The following is a 24,317-nucleotide window of genomic DNA, read 5'->3' as shown; positions in this document are numbered from 1 at the left end:
TGAGGAATTATTCTTACCAACCAGAGTGGGACTATTCAGGCTGGAAAAAAATGACTTGAAGGTCAGAGGGTACAGAAGTTCTAAGGTGGGAGACCATGCAAAATTCCTCCTTTGCTCTTTAACATTTCTCCACGTCACACCATTTCTATTCCTTTCCAACGTTAAAGTCTGCAATTACATTTGCTTGCAGACTATTTTTATAAAACTACACTAAATAGTTCATAAGAAAACATGCCATCATCATGGCAGCCCGATAAGAGACTATCTCCCATGCTCACGTAACATAGCGCAAGGCTCAGCAAAATTAAGACCTGTCCAAGATTACCCAAACTCTCCATCTTGAGGTCAGGCTAACCTGGATCCATAGGATTCAATAGATCCCACCCTCTCCAGGACCCTGTCAAGGCACACGTGCTTTTAGTTTCTCCCTTTTAATCTGTGCTGACCCCTCAGTCTACTTTTTTTTTTTTTCTCTCGACAGTCAGGATTCTTTTATTTCCTGCCAACTTTTCCAAAGCACTTTTACTGCTGCTTCACCACTCACTCAATCCTTACTAAGCAGAACTATGCTCCCACACCTGTCCAGGGAACGCTAAGTCTTACATATGTTATACCCAACAAGAATCCCCTTTTTCTTCTGTCCACAAAATGACACTAATGGAATTGGTGTAAGAGCCATGCAAGCAGATGACACAGACCTCACAATGGAAGAGACTGGAGAGGTGACCGGCAGTAAGGGAGAAATTATTCCTTTCCTCCCTCGCTGAAACATTTAAGTGGCAAGCTGATGCCATACCTGATGTGTGTTCTGTCCCGGACTCTTCAATCTGTGATGTACAAACTGGAAAATACCTTGGACGTGTTTTCCCTGCACAACACCTGCTGTGCTGCCCAATCACTAGGGCTCAGCCCCAAATGCTAATCTCAGCTATTTCGCGTAGTTAATGGCAACCTGAGTCTTCTCTCTTCCATTCTCATTGTGCAAATAATGACCTCAGCTCTCAGCTGTGTATCTTTGGCTTCCCAGTCACCAATCTCCACACCTCCAGTCTAACCAGCTTGCTCCCACTACCAGTGTCCCTCCTAAAACCAAGGTCTGGTCACATTACTCTTTCTCACAAACTGTAAGTTCCTACTGCCTTTAAAATGAAGACAATTCCTCCAAATGTTTCAGTTCTGATCCCCAGCTTTTCAGACTTCTCTCATTATATTCTCTCCACACCCACTCTCATGTCAGGCCATTCCACATTCCTTGCCCATGCACACACTTTTAAGCCTCCTTGCTTTTCCCTTACCCGGGAATACCATTCCTTATACCAAGGCTCAAAAAATGCCTCTTCTGCAAAACCCTCATTTCCTGACCAATCCCTCCATGTCCCTTCAGCATGGTTCTTGCCCATCTACACAACAGTATTTCAATCAGGTTGACCAGACCGTCGTCCCATTTGTTATCTTTCCTTACCCCCAGCTTCCAACATAGGATCGTAGACATATATGCATTCGCGAACTGATTATATGTTAGAAGTCTAAAATTAGAAAAGCATATTTGATGTGTTTCAGTTAAAATGAAGTCCAAAGACATATCAGTGTTTAAGCTATAAAAGCTAAAAAAATTTTAAACCACAAAACTAGTACAAATCAATGTTCATTTACATGAAGTCAATCGACCTTCTAAGGTACCATACTAAAACAGACATAGTACCTAGACTAATAAGGGCGAACTACCCCCTTTCATTTGGTGTCACCAGGGTATTACAACTGGGCAGAAATTATATGGACTCAAAACTTTGATGTCTGCTTTTGCCACCCAGTCTCTCACTGGAGATCTAACGACCGTGACAGAGCAGAGCGCATGCACCAGGCCAGCGACCCCGTAGGCCGATGGAGCTGCAGTGATCAGGTAAAGACCGACCCCGTCTCGTCCTTTCCTCAGAGCAGGGAAGTCTGAGTGCAGGTGAATGGGGAAAGCATGGAGAAGATGGTTTTCTGGAGTAAGAGTTGAGCAAGAGAGGGAGTGACCTCATACAGAGGCTGGACGTATACAGTGGGCGACCCTGATACCCACGTAGCAGCCTGCCCAGTTCGGCAAAGAGAAGAGAAGCATGGCAAAGTTGAAAACACACTCAAAACCGAAATCCCCAGTTCGTTTTGAAATAGATCCTTTTAAAATTAAACTTGTTTTTGCCAAGTGGCCGCGATGGCTGCTCTCTTACATGGCTACTGAGAACTAGGTTAAGGGCACTGAAGAAAATTCCTTTTAGATACAGTTCTCCAGAGATTTCAAATACAAGAAAAGCAAGACTAGATAAACCAGAAAAGCAGAGTGGTACTTTAGGCTCTTCACAATCTGTATAAATCCAAATCTAAGAAAGCTGCCCTAGTCCTACTACCCCTTTAATACCAATCCACAGGGAATCTTAAAATTGCCCATAAAAACTTTTTTAGCACAAATTTATATTTCGTTTTCAATGAAAAAACTCTTAATTTCATATTTTTCATACCACTTTTTTCTTTTTTATTTAAAATATTATAACCAATTAACATACTAGGTAACAATGTTTACATTCCAGTGGTGCATGTTTAATGACTAGGGCATGAATGATTAAAAACCACAATAATTATCTCAGCATTCCCTACAAAGTGCCCCATTTTGTTTTGTCTAGAGGAGAGGAGAGGGAATGGAACACAGGGAAGGAACAGGTATGAAGAAGGAATGGCATTATAGGGAGAAAAGCAAATGTCAATTATCATATGTAGGTTTTCAGGTTTTAAACCTGTTGAACAGGATAAACTGTAATGAGAAAATAGATGTCACAGTCCAAGTAGACAGCTAGTTCAGTTTAACTTCATCATTCAGCTAAAAGATTAAGAGCTTCTCAAAAATATACCAAATATCGGGCCTACAAAAGTAATTTATTTCTTCGTAAAATTTACTAAGATTTATTCCTTTTGTAAAATGTAAAGAATGGACTGATATCACGAGCAGGTTTCTACTTATAAAAACAGACCATAATAATGTCCAACGAACACATCTAACACAATTTTCCAAGATACACAGTGAAAGATTTTACGCATGAGTCTCTCTTACTGATGCAAGGTATATATTTTACATACTTACTGGTATTGTGTCAACATTGGCTATAAAGTATTTAACACACATTTATAATTCACACTCAGTAAAGAGCTTACAGTAAGGGCAATAGCTTACTTGGGAAAGCATAGAAAATTAGTGTGAGGTAGTTCAATAAAAACCTAGTTTAATTTGTAAATTATTGTGAGAATAGAACATTGTGCAAAACTAATCCACAGATTTCTCAAAAGTCTCAGTAACGAAGAGAATCTAAACTAGAAATGGCCAGAAATTGTTACTCTTACTAGACTCTCCTTAAGAGCACTTAACTAAGAGCAGTTAGTTTGAAATTAATTCGGATTTTTGTTTTCCTTGCGAGTTTTCTAATCGTACCCCAAACTATACATTTCTGCTTCAATGCCCTTTACCTTTTCATCTTTCTTGCTATTAAGGAAAAAGTAGTTTCCTCTGATTCAGGAAAAACCTAAGAGAGATCACAGAAACACAATGTACGCTAACACGTAAAGGATATGGAGGCAACATTTAAGAGGGCTGCTAATGACAGAACAGTGGTGTTTGGTTTTTCTACTGGTAAGAGAAGTTTACTGGGGTCATGGGGCTTCATGCATTCACTCTACAGCTAATGTGTGACTAATGAACAACACTCACAAACTACAACAGTATTTTTGAAAATAGACTATGTCTTTACCTCCAAGTGTGGTGCAGGCTTGTGCCTAGGCAACACTGAGTAGTTAAGTCTTCATATGTGTAGCACATACTGGCCGACAGTGTAAACCAAGTCTTATCTGTAACCCTGAAACAGCTTCACGTGCCCTCTTCTGATTTCACTATCAGACACTTACGTCCTCTTCACCTTCATCTTTTTAGACAAAACAGCAGGGTTAACAAGGAACAGAATAATGAAAAGTACAGGCAAGTCTGCTGCTTTGCATACCACCAAGCTTCTCTGTACCGTGAAGGGGGTTGTGTGGTGGCCTCCTCATTTAAAGGCTGGCATTTCTCTTAGTACGTGTGGGGTGAAGCACTGTGCCTTTACCGACCTGGAAGGGTGCATACCAGGAACACCAGCAGCTGAGGGTGTGTGACAAAATGAGAACTGTTCGGCAAGCAGCGTCAAGGAGTTGAGATGCTCTATTCACGTATATTGTAACGAAGCAATCCCAACAACACAATCATTTTACAAATGGTCAGTATACATCAGAGAGTAACAGAGTAGGAAATCAGGAAGAACTAGGAGAAAAGAATTAGTGTCTCTTTCCCGTAAAGGTGAATAATAAAATAATATAAATGTGAACAATAAACCTTAGTCAAAATAATTTTTTGACGGTAAGATGATGGATATATTAAATATATATGAAGTTGAAAAACCAAAGCTCTAAGAGAAGCAAGGTGGCTTTACGGAAGTACTGCTGGACAGAAATCTTACTTGTAATTTCTCTTAAAACACACACAAATGTTTAAGATGTCTTAAAGGTTCAAAGACGCTGTAAAACAAAAACAATCAGTACTTCTCTAACTTCACAGATTTAAGGGATGAGGGAAAGTTGTATTTAGATATCGCATTTTAAAAACGTAGGGCACACAACATTTAACAAGCAAACTTTGTTTTCAGGATATAGTTTGCCAAGTATTTTAGTCTACATTAATGAATAAGAATTCCTTTTCTCTGAATCAACTGAAACATGCTGGCTGGCAAGGGGGAGCTGGCATTTACAACAGATGATACAGGAAGAACACCTGGTTTTCCTTGCTTAATCAAAATCTGTATCAACAGAGATGGCTTATTAGCAATCAAACATAAAATATGGGGAACTTCTGAAAGCATGTCAGTTGTTAAAGTGCAATAGTGTAATAATCTATCCTAGGGAAAATAAAGCTAATTAACTGCCAAACTAATATAAACTAAGAACACACTCATGCTCAAATTTCTGCTAACATCGTAAATCCAATCCTGTTTCTGCCACTCTAGAGGTGTTACAGTCTCAAAACTCTAATTTGCTTAACAAAATTAATGCACCATGTTGTAGGAGTAGAAAAGGGACTGATAAAAAGGCTGACAACCTCCAGAGGCTAGATATCATGACATAAAACCATCAAAACCAAACTTGCTATTTCAAAGCATATTAAAAAGGCTAATGTATTTTAATCCTGAATATTGCACATTAACAATAACCTAAAATAAGTAACTCAAAAGGCATCTTGCACTAAATACACGAATCACAGGCCAAGCGAACTTTCAGACACTGCATGTTGAGATGCACCAGTTCTTGCTCTTACTGGTCAGTAATTCCCATGGGCTTCCTGCCTAGAACCTTGTCACTGATTTACGTATGCATTTCCCAGTTCATGATATAAAATCCGTCTTGTTCCAAAAATAACAAAAGGTGCCTGGGGCCGTACAGATGATGTATTTCAGAGAAAATGAGACTTCAATGACATTTACTTACGAAAAATTCAGTTGTGGAGAAATAATTCCGCAGATAGAAAATGTAAACAGTTAACATACACTTGTCAGGAGCAGCACCATTCTTACCCTACTCAACATCCACATTGCATGTTTTATTGAAAATCAGGTATAAAAAAAACAAAGACTCAGACTGAATAACCACCACTTATGCCTGCTCTGCTCAATGTGAAGAAACAGTCCTTAGAAAATGATATCCTATATATGGCTGTGTGCTACTATTTTCAGATGAACGGTATATTGCTCATTTGATACATCACCTACAGAAATTGAAGTAGGCTTCGGAACCTCCTGACAGCTAGTATAAATAGATTATGCTACAGGTAGAATCAAATGGCCAGAAACGCCTTGAGAACTGGTGCTCAACTGACTGATATCATGCTAGGAAACCAGAAAGGTCCCAGGTCCAAGGGCCTGAGGCTGCAGGAAAGGGAAAGACCAGACTCTAGACCACAGCTGGGACCTACAGCCTGAGTAGATTAACTCAGTGTATACAAAAACAGGCTCATAGCTAGTAGAAGTGAACCATCTGTTTATTTGCATTGAAATGTATTATTCATGAAGTATCCTCTTGACTTTATGTGATCATAATCTTTGAGCATGCCACAAATTTGCAGAAAATACCATACTCTTTTTACTTGGCTTCTGTTGTGTGGGGTGGGGGAGTGCGGGGAATAGGAGGGTGGTGGTAGACGCCCAGCATCTTCAAAGACATGCTCTGAGTTATTCTGTCATTTAGATGATGGGGCTTTTGCCAAAAAACAATGTAGGATGTAGGATTACCTACCAATTGTTGAAATTAAATTAAGATTGGCAAGTAGCAAATATTGGAGGTTTTTTAACACGTTCATCATTTACAGTAGTTATTCCTGAATACAACTGGCTACAGAGGAATACAACCCCTCACTCCTCTGGGGTTATTTCATTGATAAGCACATAACCCTGAAGGATAGCATCATGAACAAAACATTTGAAATAAAATTCTAATAAAAAAAACCTATAAAAATCTTAAATAATTCATGATATAGGCAAGTCACCACATAATAGTTGCTTTGATAAACAAAATCTTACAAATTCAGTAAAAAAAAAAAAATCAGCAGCATAAGATAAAGCAAATATGCAAAAATTTTAAACCATGATAAAATAATTAGGTTTACATTATACAGTTAATTACAGCAAAAATACAATAGTTTTGTTGCTGTTTTAAAACACAACTTAAGTTTTAAATTACATCACTTGAAATTAAAAAAAATAAACTACTTTACTACAAAATGAATTCTACATTTTTGAAAAATCACTCAAAAATAAGACCACTGAATTGTTTTCAAAGTAGTTCTATCAATGACTAAACGACTCCCCATCCCCCCACCCCCCTGCCAAGGCCCAAGTAGTCATCTACAACAGCCCAGAGGTCCAGCTGATGCTTCCAGACTGCTATCTGTATCTGAGGCCAAAGTCGGATCTGTTGACATTGAAGACACATCATTGACAGACGATGATGACGATGGATGCTGAGAGCCATTGATCACTGCTGCACCTGTGCTATGAGAAACAAAACAGCAAATCAGTTGCAGACAGAGTTGCACACTGAGCTACCTGTACTGTACTGGCTACCTCTAGTAATCAATCATTTTTTTTCTCTTGGCTTTAAAAGGTTTAAAAGTTGTGTGTGTGATAATACATGCAATACTGTCTGTACTGCATTTTTTTTGGACAGAGGTTCCAAAGGGATATGTAACTCAAAAAGTTAAAAACCACTGCCCTAATAAAAATGGCTTATGTTATCTTCTCACTATAAACTCCAAGCAGTATTCTGGCACACCTTGTTTTAAAGAAAAAGCCAAGACAAAGACTAAAATCATTCTCAATGGAAGGGTCCTTAGTTCAACTGTCCCAGTTTAGGTTATAGGACTTGCCAGGGTCACTCAAGAACCCTATTTGGGTAAACTCATGTTCTTGTTATTTTTACTCTAATAAATACTTCATAAATGCTAGCATGGATTTATTAAACAGATAAAGTAGGGGAAGACTGTTTCCTTTACTGAAAGTATAGGTAACAAGCATTTCTTGGATTTTAAAAAGGAACAGGAATACATAACCAATAGTGAAATCCTTTCAAGGGGGCTGGGTTAGGAAAGGGGAAGGAATGTCACTTGGGGGGTGGGAAATATGTTAACGGTGATTCACATTCTTAGGTAAGTACTTCTGAACTATGGGATTACTAAATAAGGGCCATTCCAAACTTGAGCCTATTAAATAATGCAAGTTATACAAACGTTCTTAAGAACTCATTTATGGAATAAAAGCAGTGGTTTCCAAATTGAGCAGTAAGAATTTCTAGGGCTGAGTTTTCAGGCACTCAAAGAATGCTAAAACAAAGCAGGTTGAAAACCACTACTCCAGAACCCAGCATCTCAGTGCTTGAAATCATCCTACCATTCTAATGATGAACCATAAAACACTTTAGAATACAAAAGGTCCTCTGAGAGCTTGTCTTCAAATCTAACAATGAAATAGCCAGGGGAGTGGGGATAGGCAAATCTTTAGGGTGTTGGGCTGGACTGGTCCATTAGGTTCCTAGCCAGAGTGAACCGAAGACATTATATTTTAAATTCAATCCATAGGACACTACAGAATGCACCTGTTCTGACTGAAGAGTACACAATACCACAGCTAGCTTCAAAGACTTGTACCGAAATATTCAAATCATAAAAGGGTTCCACCAAATATACATTTTATGCCTCTATTTTGTAACCCAAACTTCATTTTTATCCAAACTGCTTAATTTGATAAAAATTAACTTTTATTTTCTAATTAAAAAAAATTTTTTTAAGTAATCTCTACACCCAACGTGGAGCTTAAATTTATAACCCTGAGATCAAGAATCGTTATGTTCTACCGACTGAGCCAGCCAGGTGCCCCCAAAATTAACTTTTAAATGCATTAAATAGTTAACTTTAAGTGTTGTTTTTTTTTTTTTTTTTTAATTTTTTAATGTTTGTTTTATTTTTGAGAGACAGAGAGCACAAGCAGGGGAGGGGCAGAGAGACAGGGAGACACAGAATCTGAAGCAGACTCCAGGTTCTGAGCTGTTAGCACAGAGCCCGATGCAGGGCTCGAACTCACAAACCGTGAGATCATGACCTGAGCCGAAGTCCGGCACCTACAACTGAGCCACACCCAGGCAACCCTAAATAGTTAACTTTTAAATCTGAAAATCAAATACCTAAGAAAAGTACTTTTTTTCCCCTGAACTTTAAAGCAATCTAGTAAATTCTCAAATATCTGAATTGGCAATAATAGGGAAAATCCTTCATTTTAGGTAGCTGAGTCATTTCCCCCTAAGGTGAGTCTCTACACCCTCAAAGGCATGCAAACTTAGCCAAACCAAAATAAAGATAGGAAAAGTGGGAAAAATAATATATTTAATTTCCAAAATTCAAGGTGAAATGATATTGTGATTATCTGATAGTTTAATCTGTCAAAGACTTTCTTCTCTTTTTCCATATAATCAAGAACTGAATATTTTTATAATGGGTTGAGTTATTAACACCCTTCTCCCTAAGCTATACCTGAGAATCCAGAAAATGTCTAGAAACCTGCAGTCCTGTCCTTACCACTGACTTATTTTATAACCATAGTCAAGTGCTGTTTAAGATCCAGTTTCTTTAAATAAGTTAAAAACAGATAAAACTGCTCTATCTCATGAACTTAAGTTTACTAAAGTATCTGACACTTCCGATGTACCACTCACTAGGAGAGCATTCTGAAATATAAGTCTCCCACATAATGGATTTTTCAAATCCCACTCAAAGCTCCATCATGAACTAAATTTAGTTATAACTACTACTGTACATCAATACAAAGCTAATTAACTCAGCTATTAAAGCATTTATAATATAGCTTTTGTTACAACTAAATTGTAGGTAAAAGCTGTCAAAATCATTTTATGTATTTTTTTAAATTTTTTTTTTTACATTTATTTATTTTTGAGAGACAGAGAGAGACAGCGTGAGCAGGGGAGGGGCAGAGAGAGACAGACACAGAATCAGAAGCAGGCTCCAGGCTCCGAGCTGTCAGCACAGAGCCCGATGCGGGGCTTGAACCCACGAACCGTGAGATCATGACCTGAGCTGAAGTCAGAAGCTCAACCGACTGAGCCACCCAGGTGCCCCCATTTTCTATTTTCAACAGGATCTATATTATAATTTGTAAGACTGTATTCCTGATCAAGGATTTAAAAAATAAAAAATTTCAAAAACTCACAAATATAACCAAAAGTGCTACAGAAAGCCACAGAAACTAAACAAATATATGTTTATAGTATAACAAAATGGGCATTTGAAACTATAGTTAAAAATCTTACTCATATAATATTTTTATTTTTATTTTTTTTAGAACGTAGAAGAGTTTTAAAGGGATGGTTAAAATGGCATAGTCTTACTCAAATTCAAGACCTATCTCTTAAAACACTACTCAGCCTTCAAGGTTCAGGTCAAATTTCATCTCTTTCATAAAGCTGTTCTAACTTCTGTAGCCAAAAGTCTCTGCTGCCAGCTAAAGGCCACATGGGATGCTAGAAAAACCATGCCATTTGAAGTTACTGATGAACATGGCTGTAAGTATTAGCTTTTCTACATAATACATTTGTAATTTTATGTTCATTTAATTCTTCTGAACTTTAGTTTCCTCATCTGTAAAATGTGCATAATATTCCCTTCAGTGAGGTCTCAGGGGTTGAATGAAATAAAGTACATAAACCACCAGTGCCTGTCATGTAGTTTGTACTGAATATATACATGTTACCTGTCATTTAACTTTTTCCCTCAATGCTTTATGCTTTTGTAAGTGCTAACATTAAATATAGCTTGTGATAAAAGAAAATGTTTAACTCCTGCCAACCAGTTTTCTTTTTAGATGGAACACTTCCTAATGGCAGTTTTAATGTTATTGCCTTGGTTCAACAAATCAATACCAAAATGAGAAAGATGGTAACTTAATGAGAAAGACGTACTAAATCTTTCAATGAAGGCTTAGTTTATTTATCCAAAGTAAAGACTATTAAAATCCTGGTAAGTATATTGAAGTATGAAAAATTTCTTCTTTAAAGAGAACAATGCCAATACAAAATGGTTTTAAATTTCCGTTTTTCAATAGAATGTCAGTATTATAGAAAAAGATGTGTATTTTATGGAGTCAGTTACCGATATATTAGCATGATGTATTAGGATAACAGTGTACCTACCAGTGGTTTCACCCAAACTACACTCCCTATACTTAAACTTAAAAAATAGTAACAGTGATAAATATGGGAAACAATACGTGATTCATGCAACTGAAGATTACAACACAAGAAGTAACCCTAACCTTATAACCTTAACCAAGCTTATATAGTAACCAACCTAAAGGAGAGGGCTGCCCCCGTATAACTCCATTCTTGGTTCTCTCCTCCAAGTCCATAACTTCTTTGTATATCAACTCTGAAAAAGAGGAACAAAAACAAACTTTTCAAAGTCTGAGAGCCAACCTCACAGGTATCTGTTTTAAGTTGAACATTTTTACACACATTAAAGACTTCTAATAGTGTCCTTTCAATGGTAAAGTGTCCCTAAGTGTCAGTCTAAGATTCAAAGGTGTTTGTAACAATACCCTGATCCTGAACAATGGACTATACTGAAAGAACAAAATCTCTGGTATAACTAATGTTCCTAAACTTGGATTAAGGATAGAGCTGGGGTTAGAAGCCTTATCTTTTTTACTCCACCAGAACTCTGTACTATACCATATCATTCTACACATGCTCAGTTCTGTCTCAGTGAGAGCTTAAATCACATTTGTTCCATTCATGTCTTATTTCCTGGTTGTGGCACAGTAACCTAGTACACTGCAGGTGCTTATCCAGATATCTGTTAAAAGACTTAAGTACAGAAGTGTATGGAAGCCTCTTTAATCGGGATGGAATATACATTTTTTTAATATGAAATTGTCAAATTGGTTTCCATACAACACCCAGTGTTTATCCCAAAAGGTGCCCTCCTCGATACTCATCACCCACCCTCCCCTCCCTCCCACCCCCCATCTACCCTCAGTTTGTTCTCAGTTTTTAAGAGACACTGATGCTTTGGCTCTCTCCCTCTCTAACCTTTTTTTTTTTTTTTCCTTCCCCTCCCCCACGGACTTCTGTTAAAAAAAAAAAAGCAGGTAGCTACACTTCAACTCCTTAGGATTTGAAGCATAACATGCTATCACAGTCAAGATTTTCCCATGGGAACCTCATTTTTTAACTGGACTTCTGGACAGTGGATGGACTGTGTGAGCACTGTTCCAACTGAAGAGAGATGCCAAATGCTGCCTTGAGGTCCTATGTGCCTCCTGCCCTGCGTTCTTCTAAGTGATCCTGAGGTCAAGTGTGATGCACCATAAGGGTAAGAATATCTACTTCAGAAGAGCCTTCTAGTCAATGCTACAATCACCATTATGCATCACCATATTTGAGTCAGGAATCCTTTGAGAACTGCATAAGCACAACAAACCCTCTTCTGAGGAAAATGTACAAGTAGAGAATGTTGCCCAGAATTTCAAGGAGTCTGAATTTCCTTCAACTGATAAGGAATCTCTGATTATAAGGTAAACTGAGTGGATATGTTGAAATGAACAAGAGCTAGAGACACCTAACTTTCCTTGCTATATTAATCTTTTTGGGCTTCGAAGGAGAAAAATAGGATAGAGGAAGGAATGAAAGATGCTTTTCTTTAAAGAAAAAAAGGGGAGAAGAACCAAAGCTACTTAGGAGTACTAAGTAGGCAACGCAACATGTTAAGTTAATGGCTCTGCCAACAGATTTTTCTTTCTGTTGTAATGCTAAACCTCTTAAGCAGATCTTTAAAAAGGCAGTTTGCAGGGCACCCAGGTGGCTCAGTCAGTTAAGCATTCAACTTGGCTTTGGTTCATGTCATGATCTCGTATGGGATCATGGGATCTCCCAATTGGGAGATCGGACCCATGTTGGGCTCTGCACTGGGCATGGAGCCTGCTTGGGATTCTCTCTGACTCTCTCTCTCTCTCTTTCTCTGCCCCTCCCCTGTCCAAACACTCACCCTCTTTAAAAAAAAGAAAAAAGAAAAAAGAAAAAAAGGCATTTTGTGGTTAATTACTGAGCTACACTTAGACTAGGAGAAAAAGATACAGAATAAATTCCAGATACATCTTTACACACAAACAAAAATACAGTTGACTCTTGAACAACATGGGTTTGAAATGCATGGGTCCACTTATACGTGGACTTTTTTCAACAAATATATGCACAGTACTGTAAATTTTCTCTTATGATTTTAATAACATTTTTTTTCTCTAGCATACTTTATTGTAAGAATACAGTATATAATACATATAACATTAAAATCTGTGCTAACCAACCATGTTATTGGTAAAGCTTCCAGAAAACAGCAGGTTATTAGCAGCTGTTTTAGGGGAGTCAAAAATTTTATGTGAATTTTCAAGTGCGTGAGTCAGCACCCTAACCCCTGCATTGCTGGAAGGGTCAACTATACTGTGTTACACTGATTTTAAGATGCACTTTTATCAGTTTATTATCTTGGAAATGGGGCTGCATCTTACAATCAATGGTGCCGTGCCCCTGGCAGTGTTTTCTTAGTGGTATACAGCGGTGTGTTTTACAACTGGTGGCCTATTAAGGTTATAAGAAATACATAAATGCCTATTCTAAATGTAATGGTATATAAAAATATCAGGCAAGATATTTTAGTACACACTTTGATCCACAATTACATCCTTGTACATTACTTATTACATATACAGATATACTAGGTTCTACTCAATTCTATCACTCTGGTGGGCTCTAGAGGGTCTGTGTGTTTCCCTAAAGTCAACTCAGAGAAGACTAATCTCTGGTTATTCCTAAAAAGAAAGAATCAAATTCATTCTTCCCGAACAGGTTTATAGACAGATCACTTGTTTAAGTTTGTATCTCCTCACTACCTTTAGCCCTGCAACCATTTTGGTACTTAGCTCTTAATAAGATGTCCTCTGTCTCCATTTTAAGATAAGGTAAAGAAGGGACCAAGTGACCTGCCCAAAGTCATGCGGCTATAAAAGTCATCAAATTACTAAATGACAACAATGCAAATGGAAGTGAACAGGATCTAAAAATTATCTGGCTCCAGTGTTCCAGGGAATCTTTTAATGAAAGAAACACTTTAACATTTCTGTGACAATCAATGTATTATTAATGTTTCCCCACATACACAAAGTAAAACTACCATATTAGAGTTGCAAAGATTAAAAATTAACTCGGTTGGGGAGGGTGGGGGTAAAACAGACATTCTACACAATGCTGATGGAAGCATAAACTGCTGTAAGTTCTATGGAAAGTAATTTGGGAATATCCTTTGGCCTGACAAATCTCCTTATAGGATTTTTCTTACAGGCCCGTTCTCACGTGTGCACAACAACACTGCAGAGCTGTCTGTAACAACAACAGCCTGGACACAAAGCTCTTCAAGAGGGAGTTAAATACAGAAATTGTGACACAGTCGTACAGCAGAATGCTAACAGCTTTTAAGCCAAATGAGCCAGATATGTGGAACGAGACAGAAGAATCTTGAAGATAAATGATTACATCAACAAAGCAAATGTGAACAGTATACGGCCATTTGTGATTAAAACAGGGTGGGAGAGAAAGAGAGGGAGATGGCAAACACAAGTCTGTGTATCTGTACACTATGGAAGAACATACAAATTTCAGAAAGCACTGATGTGTCTCTCTGGGGTAGGAAACACGAGAGATTCAGATTAAGTCAGGGATGGAGGAGACTTAATTTCTACCTCTGTAAAAACATTAATAATCCTCTTACCAAATATCAGTTATGAATAACAAGTATCTTTAATTTTCCTAACATGATTAAATCAACATAAAGATTCAGATGCTCTTTCAGCTTCATCTCTAAGAACTTGGCGAATGTTACCTTTCCACTCTTCTATTGTATGTTCCCTTTCATCTAATTGCTTGTCAGGTATCTTGGGTGGTGGCTGAAAAACACAAGGGCAGTAATAATTGAGTTGCTTTACTGGGAGTACATAAATTCTTTATAATTATTTGAAGTATTAGAGGCTTTCAAAAATACATCATCAGACCAACCTTCTTATGTAGAGAAACTAATTTTGGACAACAAAATGACAAAAAAAAAAAAAAAAAAAAAAAAAAAAGATGTTGAACTGTCTTTTTCTCTTCCTCCAATTTTTGAAATTGTCACATTTTATTTATATTACAGAATTGTGCTATGCTTTGGACACAATAATTTGTTTTGCAATTAGTTACAACGTTTTCCCAAAGTGTTCAACATTCTAGCTCATTATGTAAAAGGCAAGGCAAAAAGGTAAGAAACAGTGAGATGTAGCTTTATTTTGTGTCAGGGGTGCTTGGAGATGCTCATTAATTTAAGATACCATTCATGCAAAAACAGAAAAATACCATCATCATTTATCTATACTTTTATTTAAATTTAAAAAGTCTCCTCCAAACCTAACTCTAATTCAGTATATTCTTCAAACATTAAGAAAAGAACTTACAGCTTCTGCTTCAGAAGGATCATACCAGACATTGATATATGGATGCTGGAGGGCTTCATCTACAGAGATCCTTTTAGATGCATCAATTACCAGCATTTTGGATAACAAGTCCCTTGCCTGACTGGCTGTAAAAATAATGATGTTAATGTACATGTATCTCATAAAAGTTTTTAAATTACCATAAACTTCGGAAACTTGACATTATCATTTATCAAAAAGTATATGTTTTAAAAAGAACAGATTTTACTGTAAAATCTGGTCATACATATGGTCAAAAAAAAAAATTTACAAAAAAAGTAACTAAAGTCTTTCACTTTGTTCCATTACCCAGAGAGGACGCTGGGTTATATCCCGTAAGAACATAAACACACAAACACACACACACACACACATACTCAAAATGGGATTAAATATATGTATTTATAAAAAGTACCTTTAAGTTTGTTGTGTTCCGAGTCAGCTGGGAAAAGTACATCGGGGAAGAGTTTCTCAAAGCTATATCCAGCATATTTAGGTCTGTTTTCAACGTAAGTCCTTACTGTTGGTTGTAGTTTCTTCATGAATTCAGGGCATGGTGTTCCAAGCTGTTCAATAACTTTATTCCACTGATCAATATCTAATATCAAGTAGCTAAGAAAAATACTCTGTATCTAATGTTCAACACATTAGTCATATCTATATTAAAATGACAAGAAAATGGCATTTAAAAAACCCTAAGAAAGAATGTGGCAGTTATATATCTTCTGTCTTATAGCCAGTTTGTAAAAGGCAATGACTGTAGACAGACAGAAAGGATCAATAAACAAGCTTTGTTAACCTTACTTTGTCTGTGTGTGTGTGTGTGTGTGTGTGTGTGTGTGTGTGTCTAATACTGATTTTACCCTAACAATGGAAGCTTAAACCTACAAATTCTATATACAAATGATAGGTGACTGAAGAAATAATGACAATTACTACTCACAGGGAATCTGAATTTAAACTGTGCACAATTCTAGAATACAAAATCTGTCTTTTCTTGCAGCTGATCAGAAAATGTGAAGGATAAGAAATATTTCTTATAATCTGTCCTACATTTTTTAGTTTTCTACACTGACAGAAAATAACCTGTAGCAATAAAAAAATGATGGGTCTAACAAAAGTGGCATTTTATTTTGCCACTCTTTGTTTACCTTACATTAATGAAAATGTTTTTAAAGCTCTGAAACTTAAGAAAATGAGTCTGTTTTGGTAAGTTGTGAGGTTAGGATTCCTTGGTCTTTTTCCTCCTAGTCTTTATACTCCAAGTCTTCTCTACACACTAACTCAACTTTTCTTACTGTAACCCAGTGAGTATGGCTTTTTCCACCCCCCCTCCTAAAACAACTCTAAGTGTCACTAGCTGATAAACACGTAACAGATCACTGTTAATATGAATACTAAAAGTGGTCAGATGAACAAAAAGAATGAACCCAAATCTACTCATCACCATATAAAACTATTACTGCTAAAATTCTCTGATGAAAATATCAGTATGTTATGTTGAATAATGAGACAGCAACCAAAAAACACAAAACACACAGAACATTAACAAAAGAGGAGGTGGTTGGGGGTAAAAAAACCAAAGGATGAACAGAAGCAACAGACATTTCTAAAATTCATATTAAGTCCTAAGGTACTTCTAAGACTTACTCAAGTGTACAATTATTAGAAATTTTAATGCAAGCCATGATTTTTGATTTAGGTTAAATAAATCAACTCAAAGCCAGCAAGTAATTGTGGATAATTAACTTGAGCAGTTGTCAGAATTAACATACAAAACAATAAATGAGGGAAAGGAAAGTCTATGTCAAATAGCAGGTGGTATTTTGAAAGAGTAATTTAACAATACTTTATTATTAGGGAGAGACAAATACATTATACCTGACCAAGCTGAAGTGCTATCATACATTTTGACCTTTAGAAACTACATTTTAGGCCAAAGGTAAGGATACGATCTGTACCTGGGAACAAAACACCACCTTTGATCATTTCTCCCATGATGCACCCAACTGACCAAATGTCAACTGAAAACAAAATGCAATGACATTAACATAAAGATTTTGGTTAAAATAAAAAAAAATATTTAAACATTAAAAAAAATCACATACACCATGTATACTTTAAAATTATAGAAAGCAGTATAAAATAAAAATGAGTGACAGTGAATGTGCTCTAACTACCAGCAGAGACTGTATGTCCTACTGCCAGATGCAGCCTACAAATATTTCAGCTTCTTTTCTCAACAATTTTTGAACTATAACAGCCACAAACTTTACATCTGTTTACGAAACCCATATATATATGTATATATATATGAATGTACCATGTTTATTTTCATTAGAGAACACAAGGAAGTTCATCACCTAACTAATTAAACTGCTGCAGCAGCACAAGGATACAGTCCCTTCCTGGAAAGAGGATTTTGTGGCAAACCATTTCTCCCATAATGCACCCCACAGACCATAAATCCACTATATGTTTGCAGCACAAAAGAAGGAAAAGCAAAGCAAAAGGTCATTAAAATCAAAGAAGCATAATATGATTGCATTATATAAAAACTGCAAAACATCACAAAAAGAAAAAAGTGATTTTAATTTTAGCTAATGGAATAATTTAAAACACAAAATATTTTTCAAAAGGCTTTGATTCACAAAAGCAAACATGAAGTATTGCCTTTTAACTACACATCTAATTTTAAAGTGAGAGCTATGCACAGAAATCACATAATTAAGAAACCTATACATTTTGTCTCTAAAAATTTGTTTATAAAACAGGCAGAACAAAACACAGACTTTACAAATAAGGCTGAAAATGAACACGAGGTAGCAAAATTTAAATAAAATTCTGATTCTATTTTGAGGCTCAACTGTGCATTATACTCTCTCTTTAAGTCAAATAAAAGAAAAAAGCATGAGCAGAAATAATCTAGTATACTAAAATAGTTACACAGAAAGAATGTTTCTATGAACAATTACAGTTAAAAAGTTAATCGAAAGCTCTTCAGAAATTTTCAAACTGGATTTCAAACTGGATAAATGCATTAAAGAAATCCTATGTTTATTCTGAATCAGAAGTAATTTGTCTTCTTGGCAATGCCATGTTACATTTACCCTACTATCCCAAAAGGAACAAGTGCTTAGAGAACGAGCAAATAATCAATTAAGAAAACTTAAACTTTTTTCTCCACCTAAAGTTTTTTAAACCCATATAGCCAAACTGCTTTGGTTTAAGTTAGTTTTAGCTGGGTACAGTATGAAAGTTCCTACAGATTTATTATCTACAGAGTCTCCTCAATGACTCACTGACTCTTATCACTCTAATCAATGCTGAAAAGAATCTGCTAGACACAGAAAGGGCAATCTCCACCTGTTTCACTAATACACCCTGACATTTTATATCTTTGGTCTGAAAATTTGGTAAAAACAGGAGAGTACATGGCTAAATTTGTTGTGGTAATCACTTCATAACGTATATAAACACTGAATCACTGTGTTGTACACTTGAAATTAATATAATATTGTATGTTAACTCTACTTCAATTAAAATAAAAAGGAGAATAGGTGGCTGCAGCTTAATAGAAGAGGGGAAGAATGAGCAATTTAAAAAGAAAGCCTTAGAAACTTGCATTTGTTTTTGAAGTTTCCAGGCCCTTTTTGAGAGCATGAAGAAAAGGGCAAAAGTATTAGGGAGAGGCGCCCATGCTGGTAGACTTATGAAATTAGAAGTCTGTACTTTCTAATACACTCAATAAAGAGACTGCCAGCTCATTACAGAATCTTAGGAACAAAGTTGGTAATAAATTTTGGAAATCCTGTAGAATTAAAGTTTCTCTAAAATGTTATATTAAGGGGCGCCTGGGTGGCTCTGTCGGTTAAGTGTCCGACTTTGGCTCAGGTCATGATCTCGTGGTTCGTGGGTTCGAGCCCCGCGTCGGGCTCTGTGCTGACAGCTCAGAGCCTGGAGCCTGCTTCAGATTCTGTGTCTCCCTCTCTCTCTCTGCCCCTCCCCTGGTCATGCTCTGTCTCTCTCTCTCAAAATTAAATAAACATTAAAAAAATAAAGAAATAAAATAAAAATAAAATTTCATATTAAAATACATATGAGTTTTGGGGTGCCTGGGTGGCTCAGTCAGTTGAGCGTCTGACTCTTGATTTGGGCTCAGGTCATGATCTTGCAGTTCGTGGGATCCTGGGATCAAGGGATTAAGCCCTGCCTTGGGCTCCAAGCTGACACTCTCCCTCTCTCTCTGTCCCACACCTGTGCGCATGGGCACGCGCACTCTCTCTCAAAAATAAAAATAGAAATAGAAATAAATACATATGAATCCTTATGATTCAAAACTTTCAAGAACAGAATTTTAAAGGAAAAAGTAATACTCATAAATCAGTTCAAAGAACAATTTTTTTTCCAGGGTTTTCATTTTATGGAAAAAATCTACAACAATAACTTTTTCCTATAGATTTTTAGAGAATGGCAAACTTTAGTTAAAGATCCAGGACAAAATTTATATAGATAACCTTAAGAAAAACGTTATTTTTAAACAAATTTCAAAAGCTGCAAGCGTGGGAAGATACTGTCTGGGTTAGTGAAGTCTCTCAGAACATAATGAGCCTAATTCAAACAAAAAACTAGCTTTAAAGGGTCAAACTGCTTAGTCTATTTAGCAGTTTAAATATATTCCATTATATCACAGTTTCCAAAAAGCTTTATGGTAGCTTGCAATAAAAGACAAAGTCGTTAAAACAAATGACGGTGGGTGTCACTAAAAGAAGGAAGTTCTTATGTTTAATTTTGCTGCTAATGTTATCATGAGTGAGCATTACATTTAACTCCATTTCCTGAGGCAAAAAAAGGCAATAAAGTGATCTCCACAATTCTTATCTAAGACAGGAAAGCATGCCAATTCTTCATAGGATAGTTTCTCTTGATGTTAATTTCTGGTAGGGAGCTATGTCCCAAAATCACATTTACAGGTCACTGAGTGACACAATATCCATGACAACCAATAGTTTTACAGCAAATGCAAAAGCAATCTTCATGCTGATCACTTGAAGTATCAACTCTCAAAAGAAGAGTCTAATATTAAATCCAACTCACCAAATTCTAAGGCATACAACAATTTTAGGTAGAGAGTAAGAAAACAGAACAGCATGCTTACTTAGGAAAGAATAATTGTAAGTGTTTATTTTTAATTAATTCAGAAAAGCAAAGGAAATTAAGCTAAAACCCTCCGTTCAATATAGTCTTTTATAAAAAAGAAATTTGAAGATTAATATAGTTTCTTGATTCAAAGTAAACTGCTTGCTGTTCTAGATTTCTTGATAGAAAAAACACCTAGGTCCTTTTCTAGGGAGTATTTTGGATGAAATTGCATTTTAAAAGCTATAGTTTAAGTTAATAATAATCCTGTGCAGATTTATTCATCTCCTAAATATCTGAGTGAGATTCAACAATACCTTTTTTTTTTAATTTTTTTTTAACGTTTATTCATTTTTGAGAGACAGAGAAACAGAACATGAGGTGCAGAGAGAGTGAGAGGGAGACACAGAATCTGAAGCAGGTTCCAGGCTCTGAGCTGTCAGCACAGAGCCGGAAGTGGGGCTCGAACCATGAACTGTGAGATCATGACCTGAGCCAAAGTCGCACGCTTAACCGAGTGAGCCACCCAGGCGCCCCCAACAAAACTTCTTAAATTCTATATATGTACATATATGTATAAAATTTCTAAAAATGCATGAACTACATGCCTGATAATTTTCAATCTTGATTCTACTGTTGAAATATATAATTGAATATACCCATATACAATAGTGCTATTTCTTTAAGGCAGGATACAAGGCTTTGATGAAACACTGTTTTTCCCCAAAGACCACCTTAATTAATTATCCATCAGCTTTGCAGAATGGCCTCAATGCAGCTCTTACAGTTTACACTAAGTGCTAGAACCTTAGTTTCATGGGATTGGAAATATGTTCAAATATCACCAATGCAAGTAGGATTATTACTAAAAACAAACTGTCAATCTACCACATACTTCCTAAGTCCCTGTTAGAAATGCTCATTTTCTGGGCACCTGGGTGACTTGGTTTAAGCGTCCGACTTTGGCTCAGGTCATGATCTCACATTTTGTGAGTTCAAGCCCCGCATCGGGCTCTGTGCCGACAGCTTGAAGCTCTGCTTCGGATTCTGTGTCTCCCTCTCTCTCTGCCCCTCCCTCGCTTATGCTCTGTCTCTCTCTCTCAAGAATAAACATAAAAAAATTTAAAAAAAGAAATGCTCATTTTCAAGTTACAGGCAAACAAATGGCATATATTGTTTCAGGGGCAATAGCAACAAACTCTTTATCCAACTGTAGTGTTGACTGTTATGTACTTCTATTTAAATAAACAGGGGCCCCAAGTTTTTCCAAACATTTATGACAAAATTTATAGTTACTTTCAAACTCCTGATGAACACCTCAGTGGTACATTTAACTCTATGCACTTCCAGCTTAAATATTTACATAATAAATCTGATAAACAAAAGCCAGTAACAGTATTTTGAGTAAATAGTGTTTGCTGACCGTTTTCTTTGTAGCCCATCCCTAGGATGACCTCAGGTGCTCTGTAGTAGCGAGTCACTACGTAAGGCGTCATCATAAAACTAGTTCCTGCAGTCCTGGCCAGTCCAAAGTCAAGAATCTTCAAAGTGCAGTCTGATTTTACCACTATATTACTGGGCTTTAAGTCCTTCAAAATACAAAAATAAAAAATGGCTGCTGTGATATATACAAACATTTTACAGTTCACAAATTGTTAGATCAGTTGTAAAATAATTCATGGTAATTGTTATAATTTATCTCATTACAATCCGTACCACTGCTCAGATTCTTTGTAACAGGTAATTGTGAGACATTAGCTTGATGGCATTTTTCACTTATGAATACATACTTATTACAGAAATTAGCAATGGAAATTATGATTAGCTAGAAATTTTCAATCAAGTGCAATAAAAGCAATTTTGGAAGGTATTTTAAAGCTCACATAAGAACTGTTACAGTAAAATAAACAGAATAGTTAAGGTAAGCATTTATACTCATTTGTATACTAAATTACCAGATTTTTAAAAATCTCATTTTAAAGTCACAATGAGCTTTATATAGATAAGTCAACGGGCCATTCTACTGACAATCCAAGACCTTTCAAATTGGCAGATTTTCAGGGTGCTTTGGGGGCTCAGTCAGTTAAGTGTCTGACTCTTGGTTTTGGCTCAGGTCATGATCTCACAATTCATGGGTTCAAGTCCCACACTGGGCTCTGTGGCTATAGTGCGGACCCTGCTTGGGATTCTCTCTTTCCTCTCTGCCCCTACCCCACTTGCTCTCTTTGTCAAAATAAATAAATAAACTTTAAAAAAAATTAAAAAAAAAAAACACAAACTGGCAGGCTTTCATTTGTAAAGGACTGAAATGATCTTTTTTTAAAGTCATTAATTATCAGTTTTTTTCAGCTTAAAAAAATTTTTTTAATGTTTTTTTAAATTTGTTTTTGACAGACAGAGAGAGAGAGAGAGAGAACAAGTGGTGGAGGGGGCAGAGAAAGAGGGAGACACAGAATCCGAAGCAGGCTGCAGGCTCTGAGCTGTTCACACAGAGCCCAAAGCAGGGCTTGAACCCATGAACCCAGAGATCGTGATCCGAGCTGAAGTCAGACGCTCAACCAACTAAGCCACCCAGGCGTCCCATGGACTGAAATGATCATAACCAGTCTTTCCATCACTGGCTTCCCACTTTAAATCACACAAATGTGTTCATAAAATTGTTGTCTGCCCACAGAAGTAGGACACCATTGTCTTGGTGCCACTAATCCATAAAATACTAGCAGTTGATGCTACTAAATAAGGTCCTTGTGAAGAATTTTCTACCTGCCCAACCTTAAGGAATTCTATGCTATGATCATTAAAAGGAAGGCAGCAGCAGCATAAACACTCATGACTTTCAAGTCCAACACACTTTGTTAGCTCTGATGAATCTTATTATGAACCACGAAACCAAAGAAAGCAAACTCAATGTATCTGCCCACAAACACATTCCATTATGGGTACAGACATGCAGTACGTAACGTTGAATATCAATGATTAATACAAAAGAAAAAAAGCTGGCCTGTAAGACATTGTTTACACTTTTGTAACACCTATATCCAGAAAATCATGTATGTTGTCTTTAGCATATTTTGATAGGCAATCATGAATGGGTTTAGAAGATATGTACTCCAAGGGCTTTTTCAAATTGAAAATAGATATCAACAGGCTTAATGAAATATAAAATGAAAGTTTTCATTACAGCTATTTTGTACATATAATGTCGTACTATTTACAAAACACATTATCTCAGCAAATACAGCCTGTTCAAGAATTACATATTGCAAAACTGAAACTACTTCAGTGTCTACTGTGATGGCTAATGATTAATGGCTCTTTACACTACTACACTATAGCCTAGAAATAAGATGCCAACCTTAAATACTTTATTTTGGAAAGATTAAGAGCAAAATATAATTTTTTTACAAATATGTTTTGTCAAGAAAAAAGTCAACAAAATGCTTCAAAGACTATTACCTGAAATTCATCCTTGTATCAACTTACAGCTTTCCACAGATGTAACACTGCTAACTATCCATGAGAAGAACTAAATTTGCATAAATTTGTGGCAGAGGAAGTAGGATTAATCTAATAACCCAGCTTCTCCACAGTATTTTTCAGTCTCCTCACAGACAAGGCCTAACCATGATTAGCTCTAGTCAATGGGCTGTGAGTGGGAGCAAAGAGCAGAAGGGCCAGGGGCGCCTGGGTGGCTCAGTTGGTTAAGCGGCCGACTTCGGCTCAGGTCATGATCTCGCGATCTGTGAGTTCAAGCCCCACTTCGGGCTCTGTGCTGACAGCTCAGAGCCTGGAGCCTGCTTCAGATTCTGTGTCTCCCTCTCTCTGACCCTCCCCCGTTCATGCTCTGTCTCTCTCTGTCTCAAAAATAAATAAACGTTAAAAAAAAAAAAAAAAAGAACAGAAGGGCCAGTGCATGACACCCTGTTGTCTCTTCCTCAGCTCTGGTGATTAGTACCTTCCAAATAGTGGACCCTCTGTCAAGCGAGCTTGCTGAGCACCTATGTCCTTACCCCACCA

The 24,317-nt window shown here is 36.7% G+C and overlaps 1 protein-coding gene across 9 annotated transcripts in view; it reads right to left on the bottom strand.

The window, feature by feature from the left end:
• Positions 1-483: 483 nt before the first annotated feature.
• Positions 484-24,317, bottom strand: part of MAPK8 (mitogen-activated protein kinase 8) — a 102,749-nt gene continuing 78,915 nt past the window's right edge. For 6 of the 9 annotated variants that reach the window (XM_049646296.1, XM_049646297.1, XM_049646298.1 and 3 more), the window contains 7 exons: positions 21,724-21,889; positions 17,114-17,185; positions 15,577-15,759; positions 15,144-15,268; positions 14,540-14,603; positions 10,958-11,035; positions 484-7,092 (listed from right to left, as the gene is read on the bottom strand). In XM_049646296.1, the coding sequence (XP_049502253.1) occupies positions 6,947-7,092; positions 10,958-11,035; positions 14,540-14,603; positions 15,144-15,268; positions 15,577-15,759; positions 17,114-17,185; positions 21,724-21,889 (834 nt within the window). In that variant the 3' untranslated portion in view covers positions 484-6,946. Of the gene's footprint in view, positions 7,098-10,957; positions 11,036-14,539; positions 14,604-15,143; positions 15,269-15,576; positions 15,760-17,113; positions 17,186-17,560; positions 17,633-21,723; positions 21,890-24,317 lie in introns of those variants that run through there. The other 3 variants (XM_049646294.1, XM_049646301.1, XM_049646302.1) reach the window with 3 other exon arrangements.

The sequence above is a fragment of the Panthera uncia genome, chromosome D2 (genome assembly GCF_023721935.1).
Source record: "Panthera uncia isolate 11264 chromosome D2, Puncia_PCG_1.0, whole genome shotgun sequence".
NCBI lineage: Eukaryota > Metazoa > Chordata > Mammalia > Carnivora > Felidae > Panthera > Panthera uncia.
This window is presented reverse-complemented; position numbering and strand designations above follow the sequence as displayed.